This window comes from Plectropomus leopardus, chromosome 9 (genome assembly GCF_026936395.1).
Source record: "Plectropomus leopardus strain MGB_pleo_1.0 chromosome 9, ASM2693639v1, whole genome shotgun sequence".
Taxonomy (NCBI): Eukaryota; Metazoa; Chordata; class Actinopteri; order Perciformes; family Serranidae; genus Plectropomus; species Plectropomus leopardus.
Genome location: NC_142184.1, coordinates 14,601,050 through 14,613,870, shown reverse-complemented (window position 1 = coordinate 14,613,870; position 12,821 = coordinate 14,601,050). Strand labels below are relative to the sequence as shown.

At 38.3% G+C, this 12,821-nt stretch overlaps 2 protein-coding genes across 4 annotated transcripts; both read right to left on the bottom strand.

Moving 5' to 3' along the window:
- Nucleotides 1-310: 310 nt before the first annotated feature.
- rbm39b (RNA binding motif protein 39b) lies at nucleotides 311-9,054 on the bottom strand. Of its 3 annotated transcripts, none has more exons than XM_042491797.2 (15): nucleotides 8,958-9,054; nucleotides 7,152-7,209; nucleotides 5,519-5,568; nucleotides 5,242-5,433; nucleotides 4,127-4,183; nucleotides 3,709-3,826; nucleotides 3,466-3,618; nucleotides 3,134-3,271; nucleotides 2,971-3,036; nucleotides 2,685-2,889; nucleotides 1,950-2,036; nucleotides 1,767-1,863; nucleotides 1,231-1,336; nucleotides 961-1,039; nucleotides 311-860 (listed from the first exon to the last, which is right to left on the bottom strand). In XM_042491797.2, exons 2-15 carry the CDS (start codon nucleotides 7,200-7,202, stop codon nucleotides 760-762), a joined length of 1,500 nt encoding a protein of 499 aa, XP_042347731.1. In that variant the 5' UTR covers nucleotides 7,203-7,209; nucleotides 8,958-9,054; the 3' UTR covers nucleotides 311-759. The 3 variants fall into 3 exon arrangements, with proteins under 3 accessions (XP_042347731.1, XP_042347730.1, XP_087938168.1); XM_042491796.2 differs by having other exon boundaries at nucleotides 8,820-9,029; XM_088082042.1 differs by having other exon boundaries at nucleotides 8,890-8,995.
- Nucleotides 9,055-10,879: 1,825 nt separating this feature from the next.
- On the bottom strand, nucleotides 10,880-12,769 carry rh50 (Rh50-like protein). Its single transcript, XM_042491396.2, has one exon. It carries the CDS (start codon nucleotides 12,724-12,726, stop codon nucleotides 11,212-11,214), a length of 1,515 nt encoding a protein of 504 aa, XP_042347330.2. The 5' UTR covers nucleotides 12,727-12,769; the 3' UTR covers nucleotides 10,880-11,211.
- Between the last annotated feature and the right edge of the window lie 52 nt (nucleotides 12,770-12,821).

The following is a 12,821-nucleotide window of genomic DNA, read 5'->3' as shown; positions in this document are numbered from 1 at the left end:
TGAAATATCTCACTGCAAGGTCCAACCTCTGCGTGCATTATCCAACTTTCACAGAAATTTATGGCTGCTTTAGCTGGAGTTCACCAGTAACCCAACATTTGTGGCAGTATGAGGGCCCTTTCAATGCTGCTTGCAGCTTTAATTTAGATTGATATCCTCATCTGATAAAAAAGAAGTGAGATTTATAATGAAATTTCAGCATTAAGAGTCTTCCTGACAGAACTTTAGCAAAGCTTCATGAGTCTTTCTTTTCATGATTTTGGAAAACATCCTATACTAAGACTTACTCACCATACTTTGAACCATAAAATGAATCGTCAAATTGCCAAAGTTTATTGGGAGCCTTCATACAAAAAATGAAATTATGGCTGTAAAAAGTTACAAAGGATTATTGATGACATTGATATACTTTTGGCATTTAAGGCCTATTAACCCAACACAGTTTTGTAACTTTTTGCATTTTACTTTAAATCTAAAACTGTTGATTTAAACAAGCAGATAAGACAGGAATATTTAAAAACATACAGACCAATAGATACCTGCAGATTACTTCTCGGTGGTAGTTTACAACACAAACCCACAAAAAATTTGAAAAGCAACTCAAAAAAAAAACCAAAAAAAAAAACTGCCTAATCTTCAATGGTGAACACATGAACTTGAGGCAACTTTTCATTACACACAGCCAACTAATTCCAATGCGTCTTTTTCCATGACAGCAAACAAATGTATTTACACTGACTTTCATGAGCATGTCTCAGACTATCGACGTGCTGGCATTAGAAGCTGCTTTGCAGTTACTGAATCAGGGAAAAGGTTGTGGTAGGTTGGTAAGGGAACATAGGCAGCAGTAATCATTTTCCCTGAAAAAGAAAGAATATATTTTTTAAAAACCTCACAATCTCCATTTTCTGTTTATTATTGACATTGATGGATTGAAAACCAAATGGCATCATTACATACCTGCAAACCAGCGTCCATGAAGAGCATTTACAGTTGCCATCGCTGCTGGTATTGAGGGACACTTCACGTACACATTACCCTATGTGAAAAACAAAGAAGTCAAGTAATCCAGCATCCAGTTTTTGTATGAGTTTTTTTAAATCATTTTGTCCACAGTGAGGTCTGTGAATCTTTTGGAACACAGACTCTATTTACCTTCGATCCACCAGTGAGAGTGGATTTTATTTTGTTGAAACAGACTCTTTAATACATCTGTAAGAATCAACTTACTTGAGCGGAGTTCTTATCGACATAAATGTGAACAATCCCTCCGTGTTTGTTGCACTCTTCAATAACATCATCTTGGATCTCAATGGCCCAGCTGGGATCATTTTCCCTGAGAAAACATGGTAACATGGTAGTGTTAGATACAATGGCTTCAAAAGCCTCAACTGTTCGTATTCCTGAAACAAGAAGATTTTAGGACCAATGATTTGCCATGAGACGAGCTGCAAATACTTGCAATGCCCCGCCATACATTGGCAATCTGTGAAAAACAATGAATTTCGTGATAGTATGGTTTTCTTCTTTTAACAACACCCACTGGGTTTGTCTAACTCTACCACTAAAACCTCAGATTAGCTTTAGTAGGACTTTAAGGATGCATTTAAGGATGCACTACTCAAAACAATTCCCATTACTCACAATGAAATCACTTCAAGATGATATGTCTTCACAGGATGAAAAATTACAGTCTCTTTCAAAGCACATTTTACTATTCTTTAAAGACAAACTTTAAAAAAGTGATCCTGTCGGAACATGCTTACGACTGTGGGTTGAACAGGTTGGACAGCTGCAGGCAGTGTGTTGCAAGTGGCTGTGATGGGAGGTTCAGAGCTTGGCTTGGAGCTGGAGTTGGAACAGCTGAAACAAAAAGAGAATCGTTACTCGTCACTGAAATTTCTAATAAATCAATCAATAAACACACGAAATGTTTTCCATCATTTCACCTGGTGGAGCAGCGATGTTTCCAAAGGGTATGGACCCGGTCATCTGTAGAGCCTGCTGAGCAGCAGGAGGAATCTTCAGACCAGTTCCTGTGCAGAAATACACATAAAAATATTTTAATGTAAGCAAATATATCTAATCACCGCTTTGTGACCTACTGGGTTACAAAATTCATCAATCATGTTTTACAAAAAGACAACACACAGTCCTGTAAATGAGTTCTGCAGTGAATTAAGACCCAAAACATGATAATTTGACACCATGACTGATGGCGAGTTAGAAACACAAAGCCAGAAAAAAAAAAAACAAGAAGTGGGCATAGATAGAAAAAAACTGTTATTTTTTAGCATATTTTTTTTTTTTTCTTTGCAATGGGAACACTGTATTTTTTTAAGTAAATGGGATTAATTGCTTTGTTTTTTGAAATGGTATCAAATGGGGTGTCAAAAATCTTTGATTTTCACTGGTGTTGGTATTGGCTACATTTTTGGTATAGTGACAGGGCGCATTGTTTTAATATTTCGTAAAGTTTGTAATTACTATTAACAATTCGGCTAATGAATAACTTCCTCTCACATGTGATATGGAAGACAGTGATTTTGCTCTGCAAAAAACTTTGTGAATAAAATGTTTAAAAATATTGTTCCCCTGTGACAAAATAACTTATGTTTTAAATTCTCTCTTGGGGGATTTTTGTGCCTCTCTGTCGACACAAAACAATGCAGATTATAACGAACCTTCTGCTAGTCGAGCCATTAGCTGCAGACGCCCTGTGGTGCCGAGGTCGATGCCAGTCCTTTCAAGTTCATCGTTGTCCAGGAACGAGCTGGCTGTTGAAGAGTCTGAGCGCTCTGTAACATGCCCCACCTTCATCGGACGTCCAGCCAGCTCAAAGCCGTTCAACTGCTCCAAGGCCTTTTTTGCACATTCTGCATCTGCAAACTTCACAAAAGGGAAAAGTTTAGATTCAAATGAGTTGCAAACAATTAACAATTGTCAATGAAATACGGATGATTTAATTACAGATATGAAGCCGTATCCTTTAGATCGTCCGGTCTCGCTGTCCATCATCAGCTGGATTCCCTCAATCTTTGGGGAAAAAAGCAAACCCGTATGGGACGTTTGTCATGAATGCATCTACAAAACGGATTTAAGATACAATTTATACATGAAACTTGATATCGACCTTTCCAAAAGGCTCAAAGATCCCTCGAAGCATTTCTTCAGTAATGTTGAAGTGCAGCGAGCCCACATACAGCCTCATCGGACCTGAGCTGCCCTTCTGTAGATTGTTGGCAGCAGCTGCAGCTCTGTTTTTCTCTGCCTGTAATTACAAATAGAAAGTAATGTATTTAAATTAATTCAGTATATCAATGCAGAACAACCCAATCTATTCAAAACTCAAAGCACTGTGTTAAATGAGTTTATACTTGAAAAAATCTGTTTAATAGAGATAAAGCGGAAGAAATAATTCAGATGCAGTCTGTATTTATATTACCATTAAGTCAAAACACCCACCTGAGAGGCCTGGACGATGATGGGCACTCCCAAAAGCCTCTGGCCGGTCAGTCCAATAGCTAGTGGAACAGAGGAGGCCTCCACAAACTCTATGTATGCGATGCCCTTAGATCTCCTGGAGTTTCTGTCAGAGATCATTCTCACATCTCTTACCTACAGAGAGAAAAACGGCGACGATTTAACATAATTTCTACACACAGACTTGCTGAATTATTTGGGATAATAGCTTGACAATTAACTGACTTTTCCGACAGCTGAGAAGAAATCTTCCAGGTCTCGAGCTCTGATTCTCGCAGCGAGCTGCATGCAGAAAACTGTGCGGGCATCTCTCTCCTCTGGTGTTAGATTGTCGATTGGTTGCCTTTAAAAGACGAGAATTACCAAAAAAAATTTAAAAAGTGCATTTGGAAATATGAGAACAAACCATTTAATAAACAGGAGAAAACACTAAAACTAACAGCAAGTCATGGTTGAACTGCTTGATTTTGTAATACATTAAATATTTGTTTTTGACCAAATGTAACCTTTAAAAATTCACAAATAATGCTCAAAAACCTCAAAGTGAGTTTCTAGACAATTACTGGGTTTCCGGAGGCTGTGACAAAAATTTGAAAATGCACACATACGTCTGAAAAGGAGTAATTTGAAGGTTTTATCTCACCTGATGGGACTCTTCTCTTTTTTGAAGGGGGGGCTGCGACTTTTGGAACGTTTCCGCCTAAAACATGAAGAAGAATTGCTGTATTTTAAATAAAGTTGAAACAAAAATCTTTGGACGGTATTAAGCATGTTGGCTCCCTATCGCAGCTTACTGGGACACCTAAATAGAGCCATTGTTAATTTTATTAGTAACACTTGTGCTTCTACTATCACAAGTCAAAATTTCTGCTCTGAAAAAGACCTAGAAGCAACTAAGGATACTCTCTGAGGACAAAATGTATAACTTACATACTTGCCTATTTGAGTACCTGAATTTCTCTACACGAATACATTTAAATATTTTCTGAACATATTTATATTGCTGTCAAAGCAGAAATTGGAGGACAATATTATTCTGACTTATTTGGACATACAACAAAGATACCTGACAGGCACAACAGCTGTTTTTAACATCAGTAACTACACCTGTACAATCTTTAGTCCAATAAAAACTAGCTACTTTATGGAGACGGAGGGATCCTTCTGTTCGTTCTCTGCCTTCATTTCATCTGTATTGTTCACGTTTTTGAAAGCTTAAAGATCGGGACATAACTGAGCAGTACCAACAGAGATCGTGGTGGCAATGCAGCAAAGTTCAAGCAAGATAAGACCTTAGAAGGCGAAGAAGTTGGAATAATGGTGGAATAGAAGGAACTGGTGATATATAGTGAAATTAGCATAAAGGACGCATGGAAGTATGACAGTAACGTTGACGGCTAAAACTGACGCATCTAAATTTGTGCATAAAGTATAAATGAGCCATAAGGCTGAAACAGCCCTCTGCCCGACTACCTCCATCTGCCCGGTTTCACATGCAGTGCAATTTTATGCAATAAATGTAGTAGGGGTCCCTGCTCTGTCTCTTTTTCAGCTAAGTGGTCTTTGGGCCTGAAAAAAGATCCCTGATCTAAACAATAAACGTATAACTGAATTACCACATCTCTAAGTCACCAAAAACTGCATACTTTATAAAGATAGATGTTATGCAGGACAATAAAGTGCAGTAGATTATACAGGTGTAGCTAATAAAGTGGACACAAAATAAATATGTCATCCAGTATAAAAGAGGTCACATACACTGGGCTCTTGCGTGCTCTGTATCGCCCAGAACGCTCCTTGCTTCGGGACTTGCTGCGATGGCGGTCTCTGCTGCGGCTTCGTTTTCTCTCTCGACTCTTGCTCCTCCTCTTACCCTTCTTTTTGTCTCTGCTCCTGCTTCTTCTCTTCCTGGAGCCTGGGCTCCGGCTCCTGCTTCGACTCCTCCTTTTCCTGAAACGTGTTACAACACTGCTATCGGCGTGCACAACATGACATCAGAACCACAAAACCAATATGCCATAAATTCAAAACTTACTTCTTGTTCTGGTCTTCATGTCCATTTGCATGAGAGGACTTGATCTCATCCTAAGCAAGGTTGATAGAAGAACATCATGAGGACGTAGATGAAACATTTCAAGTCGTCAAGGTAAAGGGGATGGGGTGGGACAAGAGAAAATGCAGAATATATTCAATTAATAATAATACTTCAAAACTTCCTACTGTCATGTCTGGACAGTGTCCTTCCACCACCCCAATAGCTTCCCATCCCACTCCTGTTTTTTTACAAGGCTGCTCAGTACTTAATGCAACAAAGCAAAGTTAAGGGAGAGTGTCCAACATATTAGCTGAGTTCAGGAAGCTTTGTCAGAAGTCAGATCATCTCCACCATTCCCCTTCTCATAGGTCGTACCAATGCCACTATTTGTGCCTAATCATGTGACCACGCATGGCCCACGACCACTAAAAGAGATCCTGTGTGGTTGGTGTCAGTCCAGTGATCTTCACCCATTTTCGTTCTTGGACTGTAAGAGCTCGATGCCACCTCTGTCACACATCTTGCCCTGAAGCAAACAGGGATTCACACTTCTTAGTAATATTGACGCCCAAGAAAATAAATGAATAAATAAAATAAGATTAAAAAATTTTTAAAAATGAAATAAATCCATCAAATCAGCCACGTGTTACACTGCCATTATCTTTAGTTTGCATATAAGCAATATTTCCAACCTTTTGACTTAAATGGAATTACTAACTACTGAAAAGTAGCTCACTTTATAATACAATAATGCTAGATATAAGTATCTATTTTACAGTTATTCTAGTAATATATCAATATCTGTGGTATCGTGTAGCATGCAAAATCAAGATGCTGATTCACATTACAGTTGACTATGGCAAAGAGGCAGTATTCATATTTACGAACAAGAAAAATCCTGTATTTTGCCATAAAATCATGACATCATGCTGAAGAGTTCGCTCCACAACAGCAATACCTACATTTTCAAGCATACTACTGTCATACTACATATGCTGAATTTAGAACAGTTGTAGATTGACACAAACACAATTCAGGATCTCTTATTAATTTGGGAAAATTATATTTCCAAACACAACTTAATAAATGATTCAAACTAAAGAGCAATTTGGTGAAAGTTGAACTACATGAACTAAGGAGAGACACATTTGTATTTCCATTTCTGAGGTTTAAAGCAGATTATTTAAGACTGCACATTCAGAAACAGTGATGGCATGCGGGTTGTAAATCTGAATACTGCCTCCTTTGCTGGACAAGTAAAGATGGGCTTATCAACCATTGGCATTCACCTTGTTGCAACCGAATAGGGATTGGATGTTCTAGGTTGAATCTCTTTTAGTCCTAAGGTGAACCACAGTACATCAGTATATGCACAATAACTACCTTCCTTTTTTTCACAGTTCACAGTGGAATCAAAGATGAATTCATGGGAGTAGAGGTGAGATATCATTAGGGAAGTCTATAAAGAGAGATAGATGTGGATTTATTTATAATTCTGTATTGCGTTTTAAATACTCAATCACACCACACAACATTCAAGTAAACTTTGTCACAGTAGCAAATATAAAAAGGTCTCAAAGGGTAAATCATAACAGTGAAAACAAGCCTCATATCTCTGTAATCTGCAACCCACCTTCCTGAATGGAGCCTCCAGCATGGCCTCAACGTCAAAATCATCAGCCATGATGATCCTGTGAAAGAGAGATGACAATTATTACAATTAAGCAAGTATTGATAATTTATTACAGTACTTGTTTTATATGTGTACTCAAGGTTTACTTTAAGTTAGAGAGAATTTCACCCAAATATTTACAGGAACATAACATATGACTTTTTGGTGGCATTCAGTGAATTTTTCTTTTATAAAGTTACCAATTAGTTTAAGATTCTATAATGCAATGTCTGAAACACAAACATTCATAAAATCCCACTATCCATGTGTTACCACTTTCAACATGAAACTTTTAAATATCTTGTCAGGCCTTATTTACAGATTAACTAATTCAATGACTTTTAAGACATGTTAAGGATCTGTGAGAACCCTGGTACTTTACTCTAACACATTTCCCCAACACATCTGAGTTTCTTGCTACAAAACAGGGACGGTGGGCAGGAAGGAAGGGAGGATGGACAGATCAATGAATAAAGGAATGGAAAAGAGGTAAAAACTGGATTTTATTCTTCAACTCCTTTATCTGTGAAAAATACCTTGTTTTTCCTTCAATAATAATTAAAGTGGTGTAAATGTAATAAAGAGAAAAACTTCGTAGTTCTCAAAATTTTAAGCACTTATTTTTTAAGTTATTTCATTGTACTTTCTTTCAATACTAACACTTAACATCACACAGCTACTTTGGATACTAAAGTACACTATGTATCTGATAGTAAAACGCCTTTAGCAAAGAATTATTCTAAAAGGGGACTTTAACTTGTAGTGATTTACTTTTCAGAAAATTATATTAGTATGACTTTCAAGTATTTAATCCACCACTGCCATTAAATACACACAGAAGCTGATGCAACATGTAACTGTATCATACCTTTTGTTATGTTACCAGCCTTGTAATTTATTTGTCCTGGATTTTTTGTTGAATAATTTTGTACAAGCAGATAAAGATTGATTTGCGCGGGTAGACATCGTTTCAGCAACAGAGGCGAACTCATGTTTAACATCTAACACCCACAAAGCCAGTAAAATAAGTTTTAGTTTTAAACAAGAAATATTTACGTAAATTAAATGTATGTTACCAAGGTAAGGACAGCTAGATGAACGTTTTCTAAAAATAAGTTAGTTAGATGGCAACGAAGCGACATGTTGTTTGTCCAAAACTTCCGTAACATTTCCCTCAATTTCCCTGATTAAATATTACATCAGATCAATTTAAAAGGTATATAATCAGACTCAGTATTTCACTCTTAAAGTTACAGATTCAACAGACCTTGAGCATAGGTTCAGTATTAGGTAACTGAAGCTAGAATAAACACGCGTTGCACTCAGCACGAAGCTAACTCCAACTAGCCACCTCGGGATGCTACATCTCCGTCGTTTCAACGTTAGCTTCTGTTAGCTCATTTCAATGACCCTTATTAATAATTTACAACAGCGTTTGGCTAGACTGCTTATATAAATATGATTAAACACATGAATATAATCACTAACAATCCATCCTAAACGTCATTGCTCCTGGATGTTTACAGTAGTTCGTGTAATGTTTACGTTGGAAAAACAAGTTAACAGCCAATATGGCTAACAGCGTTTCCGCGGCAGCGAGCTAGCTTAATTAGCAAACATTGACGTTACCGTTTGAATTTGATGAAATAATGTGCCAAAGTCAAAAAATCACGGGAAATGGGCAGCTGAAGAGACTCGCCTCGACGCCTCCCTCTCGGTAGATCACAGAAAGATAAGATGAAATCACAATTATCGAAGTTATGTAACCTTTTCTTCTGATAGCGGCTCTCCGTGGCAGGTCGTGGCCTGGTATCAAAATGCTCGCCTTCCGTCTTCTTCGTCTTCTTCCTCTGCTGCGAGAGTTTGCTGCATCGGCGATATCCGGTGTTTACCTACCGCCACCTGTTGGAGCTCAGCAGCACTACGCCGCTGTCTCCCCGATATATTCTATTCTATTCTATTCTATTCTATTCTATTCTATTCTATTGCATTATATTGTATTATATTATATTGCATTATATTGTATTGTATTGTATTGTATTATATTATATTATATTATATTATATTATATTATATTATATTATATTATATTATATTGTATTGTATTATATTGTATTGTATTGTTTTGTATTGTAGTTGGATCATATAGTTATATACAGTCTGCCTCACCCCATGGATGCATTACACGGGGAGAAGGCAATGATCAGCTTATGAAAAAATGATACATAAAGTACCAAGACATAAGTATTTTTTTTTTTTTTAAGTCCAAGAAGAAAAATATCCCTAGAAATAACAAAGCAAAAACAAAGAGATGAACAAAAGATGGGAAAGTTACAAAAAACAAACAAACAAAAAAAAAAACAACCTTCCTTTTGTTCTCCCTGTAAAACAAAACTGCGGGCACAAATGTCATTGGGATTTAGAATGGGGCTTTTCCACGCGAGAACAAAGTCACGTTAGTTTGTTCAGTGGCTCTGTGTCGCCATCTGGTGGTGATTTGAATAAACGACTCTTATCTCTCATTTCCTGTTCTAGATAAAGATAACACCAAAATCCATCAGGACATCTCTGAAGCCAATAATAACCGTTTGAATGTAGTTTCAAATATAATTTGTTGATTATTTTGTGTATGTTTATCTTTTGCTACACATCGCTGTTTCATGTATGAGGACACATGGCTACCACTTGTTCACTTGTTTTAAATGCTCCACATTTAAAATAGTTTTCAGTTTCATTTAGATAACCATGCTCACTCGAAATCTACATATCCCACAAACTTTGTTTTCTTTGCCTTTAATTTCTAAATAGCTTTTAACTTTGAAGAACAATCAGATTTGTCTTCATTGGGATCTATCAATTCTTTTAAAAACTGCAAGATTTCCCCTCCTGTTTACTTTCTTGTTTTTGACTTTATTTACCTTTATCTTTTATTAGCCTGCTATTTTTGTTATCATCTTTATTTTTTCCTTTTCCTGTACTATATGTAGTATTTAAGTTTCATTGCTTTGCAGCCCTACTATTCACACAGCCCAATCTGTGGTCTGGCAGCCGTTTACTCATTTTGTTCATTAGTTTCACATTTTGTAGATGATGATTCTCACATCATAGTCAGGTTGTGTTTTTTTTCAGTGCATTAGGTTTTTTTCTTAATATGAATTGAGTGCTATTCACATGCTTTTCAAGTTGTTTGGCTGTAGGTACTGATCAGACTATACACTGGTGCTGTTTCTTCATTTATATCTATATTTATACAAGCGTATATTCATATTTTATATTTCCTAAGTTCATTTTCCTTTCTTTTTTTTTGTCATTACATGTTTTATTGACACTGTATAAAGTTGTTATCTATGTTTTGTCCAAACATGTATTTATGGAAGTTAGCCTGCTGGGTACCAGGTGACCTTTCAGATGATCTCTCATGTGACTTGGCCTTGTGAGTATTTGAAGGTGTGTTTCTGCACATAGCAATGACTGAATCAAACATTTATGAGAGCATAGTCTAGTGTGCAAACTTTGCTTTTTGTGTAGATGATGCATTGTTTTTATATTACTACATTCTAATTATTATTTTTTTTATTGTTTTATAGTTCGATTAATATTGTTTGTTTTTGTTGTGTTGCTTAAAACACGATGGTGCATTTCTGGGGTGTTTACATCTCTCTTCATAGCTTAAATAAAACAAATTTGCACGCAGCTTAAAAAGTGTTTATTTCACATCAAAAAGTTGTGATGAATTGGCCAAAAAAGCTAGAACACTCAGTCTCCTTTCACGTTTGCATGTCAGACAATAAATAACACCATTAGTGGTTGTATTAGACAGTGTTGGACAGTGTCACTGCACAAGTATTGTTTTTCATTATTAATGATCTTATTTACAATGTAATGGGTAAAAACATTTAATTAAAGTTACTGTAACACACTGTTGAGTGATGGTAAATTCCACTACTTATAAAGACAAATAAAGGCTTATTTACATTTTTTTCTGCAGTCAAATGTGTTGACCACATTTGGCTGCTGCTTTTCAGGCAGCCGAATCCTCAGTTGTAATTGTGTTATTGAGTTTAAGTGGTGAATCATAGTCTGGAGGAACATCGAAAAACAGCTCGTCATCAAAACACAAATCATCAGATGGTGCTGCGAAGTACGGCAGCTTCAAGACGAAGCCAGTGAGGATGCCTCCCAGAGCTGATACCCCGATGGTGGAGAAAATAGCTGCGACCTGGAAGAGAGCCTGTTCCCGGGCAGTCCTCCCCAACCCCGGCTGTAAACCGGGGATTAACATCTGGAGCTCTTGCAGTTTAGGGTCTCCCTCCATTGGTGCTCTGTGGGTAAAGATCTCATACAAACTGGGGCCGTACATCTCTTCAGTAGCCATCAGTATAGCACATATCCCTGCAGCACAGGATATAAGTCCTGTTAGGCCGTGCAAATTATGTATTCCACACTGATCCTGGATCCTGAGGCGCCGTGCCAGGAGGGGGCTCAAGTATTTGTAGCCGAGCATGCATGCAGTGCCGCCCATCATCCCCAGAGCGTATGCAGCTGCAGGCGTTATCATCATATCTACAGATGCCCCGACTGTCACTCCTCCAGCCAGCGTCACGTTCTGAACATCCGCCATGGTGATCTTACCTTTCTTGCTTAGCAGGGCAGAGAGAGCGAAGGCTGTGAGCGTTGAGGCACTGAGGCTGATGAAGGTGTGGAGGATGGCTCTGTGCTGGTCGTCTCCTTTCAGGGTCAATGCCGAGTTGAAGGAGGGCCAAAACACCCAAAGGAACAAGGTCCCCATCACAGACAGGATGTCAGACTGGTAGCTGGTGCTCTCCTTCGCGTGGCCTTCGTTTAGGCGAGGTCTGTACAGCACAAAAGTGACGCCCAAGCCAAAATAACAGGCAAACAGGTGAATCAGGATGGATCCTCCTGCGTCATTGATCTTCAGATACTTGAGCACGGCCCATTCTGTGACTGCAAACACCGGCACTTCCAGCAGAGCCATGACCAGCAGCTGCAGCGGGCTCGTCTTCCCCAGCACTGCCCCAAAAGATATCAGCACCACAGCACAGGCGAACTCTGCATTGATGAGGTTGATCACCCCAAGGTGGATCTTACCATCATGGCTGAACTGGAAGTACCCCTGCACCAGAATGGCCCACTGGATTGCAAAAGTAGCTGTGAGGAAGTTAAACACCATCCCTCCAAAGCCATACAGTCTGAAAAAAGCCAGCAAACACCCAAAGCCGAGGAATATCATGACCTGTACGTCTGTAAAAACGGGATAGTCCCTGTACACTGCGTTGTCCATGGGGTTAGTCCTGTTGGTCTGAAATCTGGCGTCCGTGTGCTCATCATATGTAACAAAGGCAGCATACAAAGCGACCATAATCACCTGTGTGACAAACAAAAACACAGGTAATCTCACTCGCAGGCTGGTTGACTGCGTCTTCATCCTGATGCCTCTTTGGGACAAATGACAGTCATTTCTTCTGCAGCAGGTATTATCTCTGTTTAGATAAGACAGCTCAAAGGCATTCGTCATTCCTGCACTCTTTCAAACAAACATAAGCACTTTCCCTCACAGAGAGACATTGCTGTGTGGACTTTGGACATGTAATAGTTCTGACACCTAAGCAT

Bases quoted from the DNA above. Each gene is read 5' to 3' on its own strand.
- rbm39b (XM_042491797.2), bottom strand. From the start codon at position 7,202: ATGGCTGATGATTTTGACGTTGAGGCCATGCTGGAGGCTCCATTCAGG. The intron at 1,864-1,949 runs GTGAAATGATGG...TTTTTGTTTCAG, and splicing joins AAACATCGCTGCTCCACCAG to CTGTTCCAACTCCAGCTCCA. The intron at 861-960 runs GTATGTAATGAT...TTTCTTTTTCAG, and splicing joins TCATGGACGCTGGTTTGCAG to GGAAAATGATTACTGCTGCC.
- rh50 (XM_042491396.2), bottom strand. From the start codon at position 12,726: ATGACGAATGCCTTTGAGCTGTCTTATCTAAACAGAGATAATACCTGC.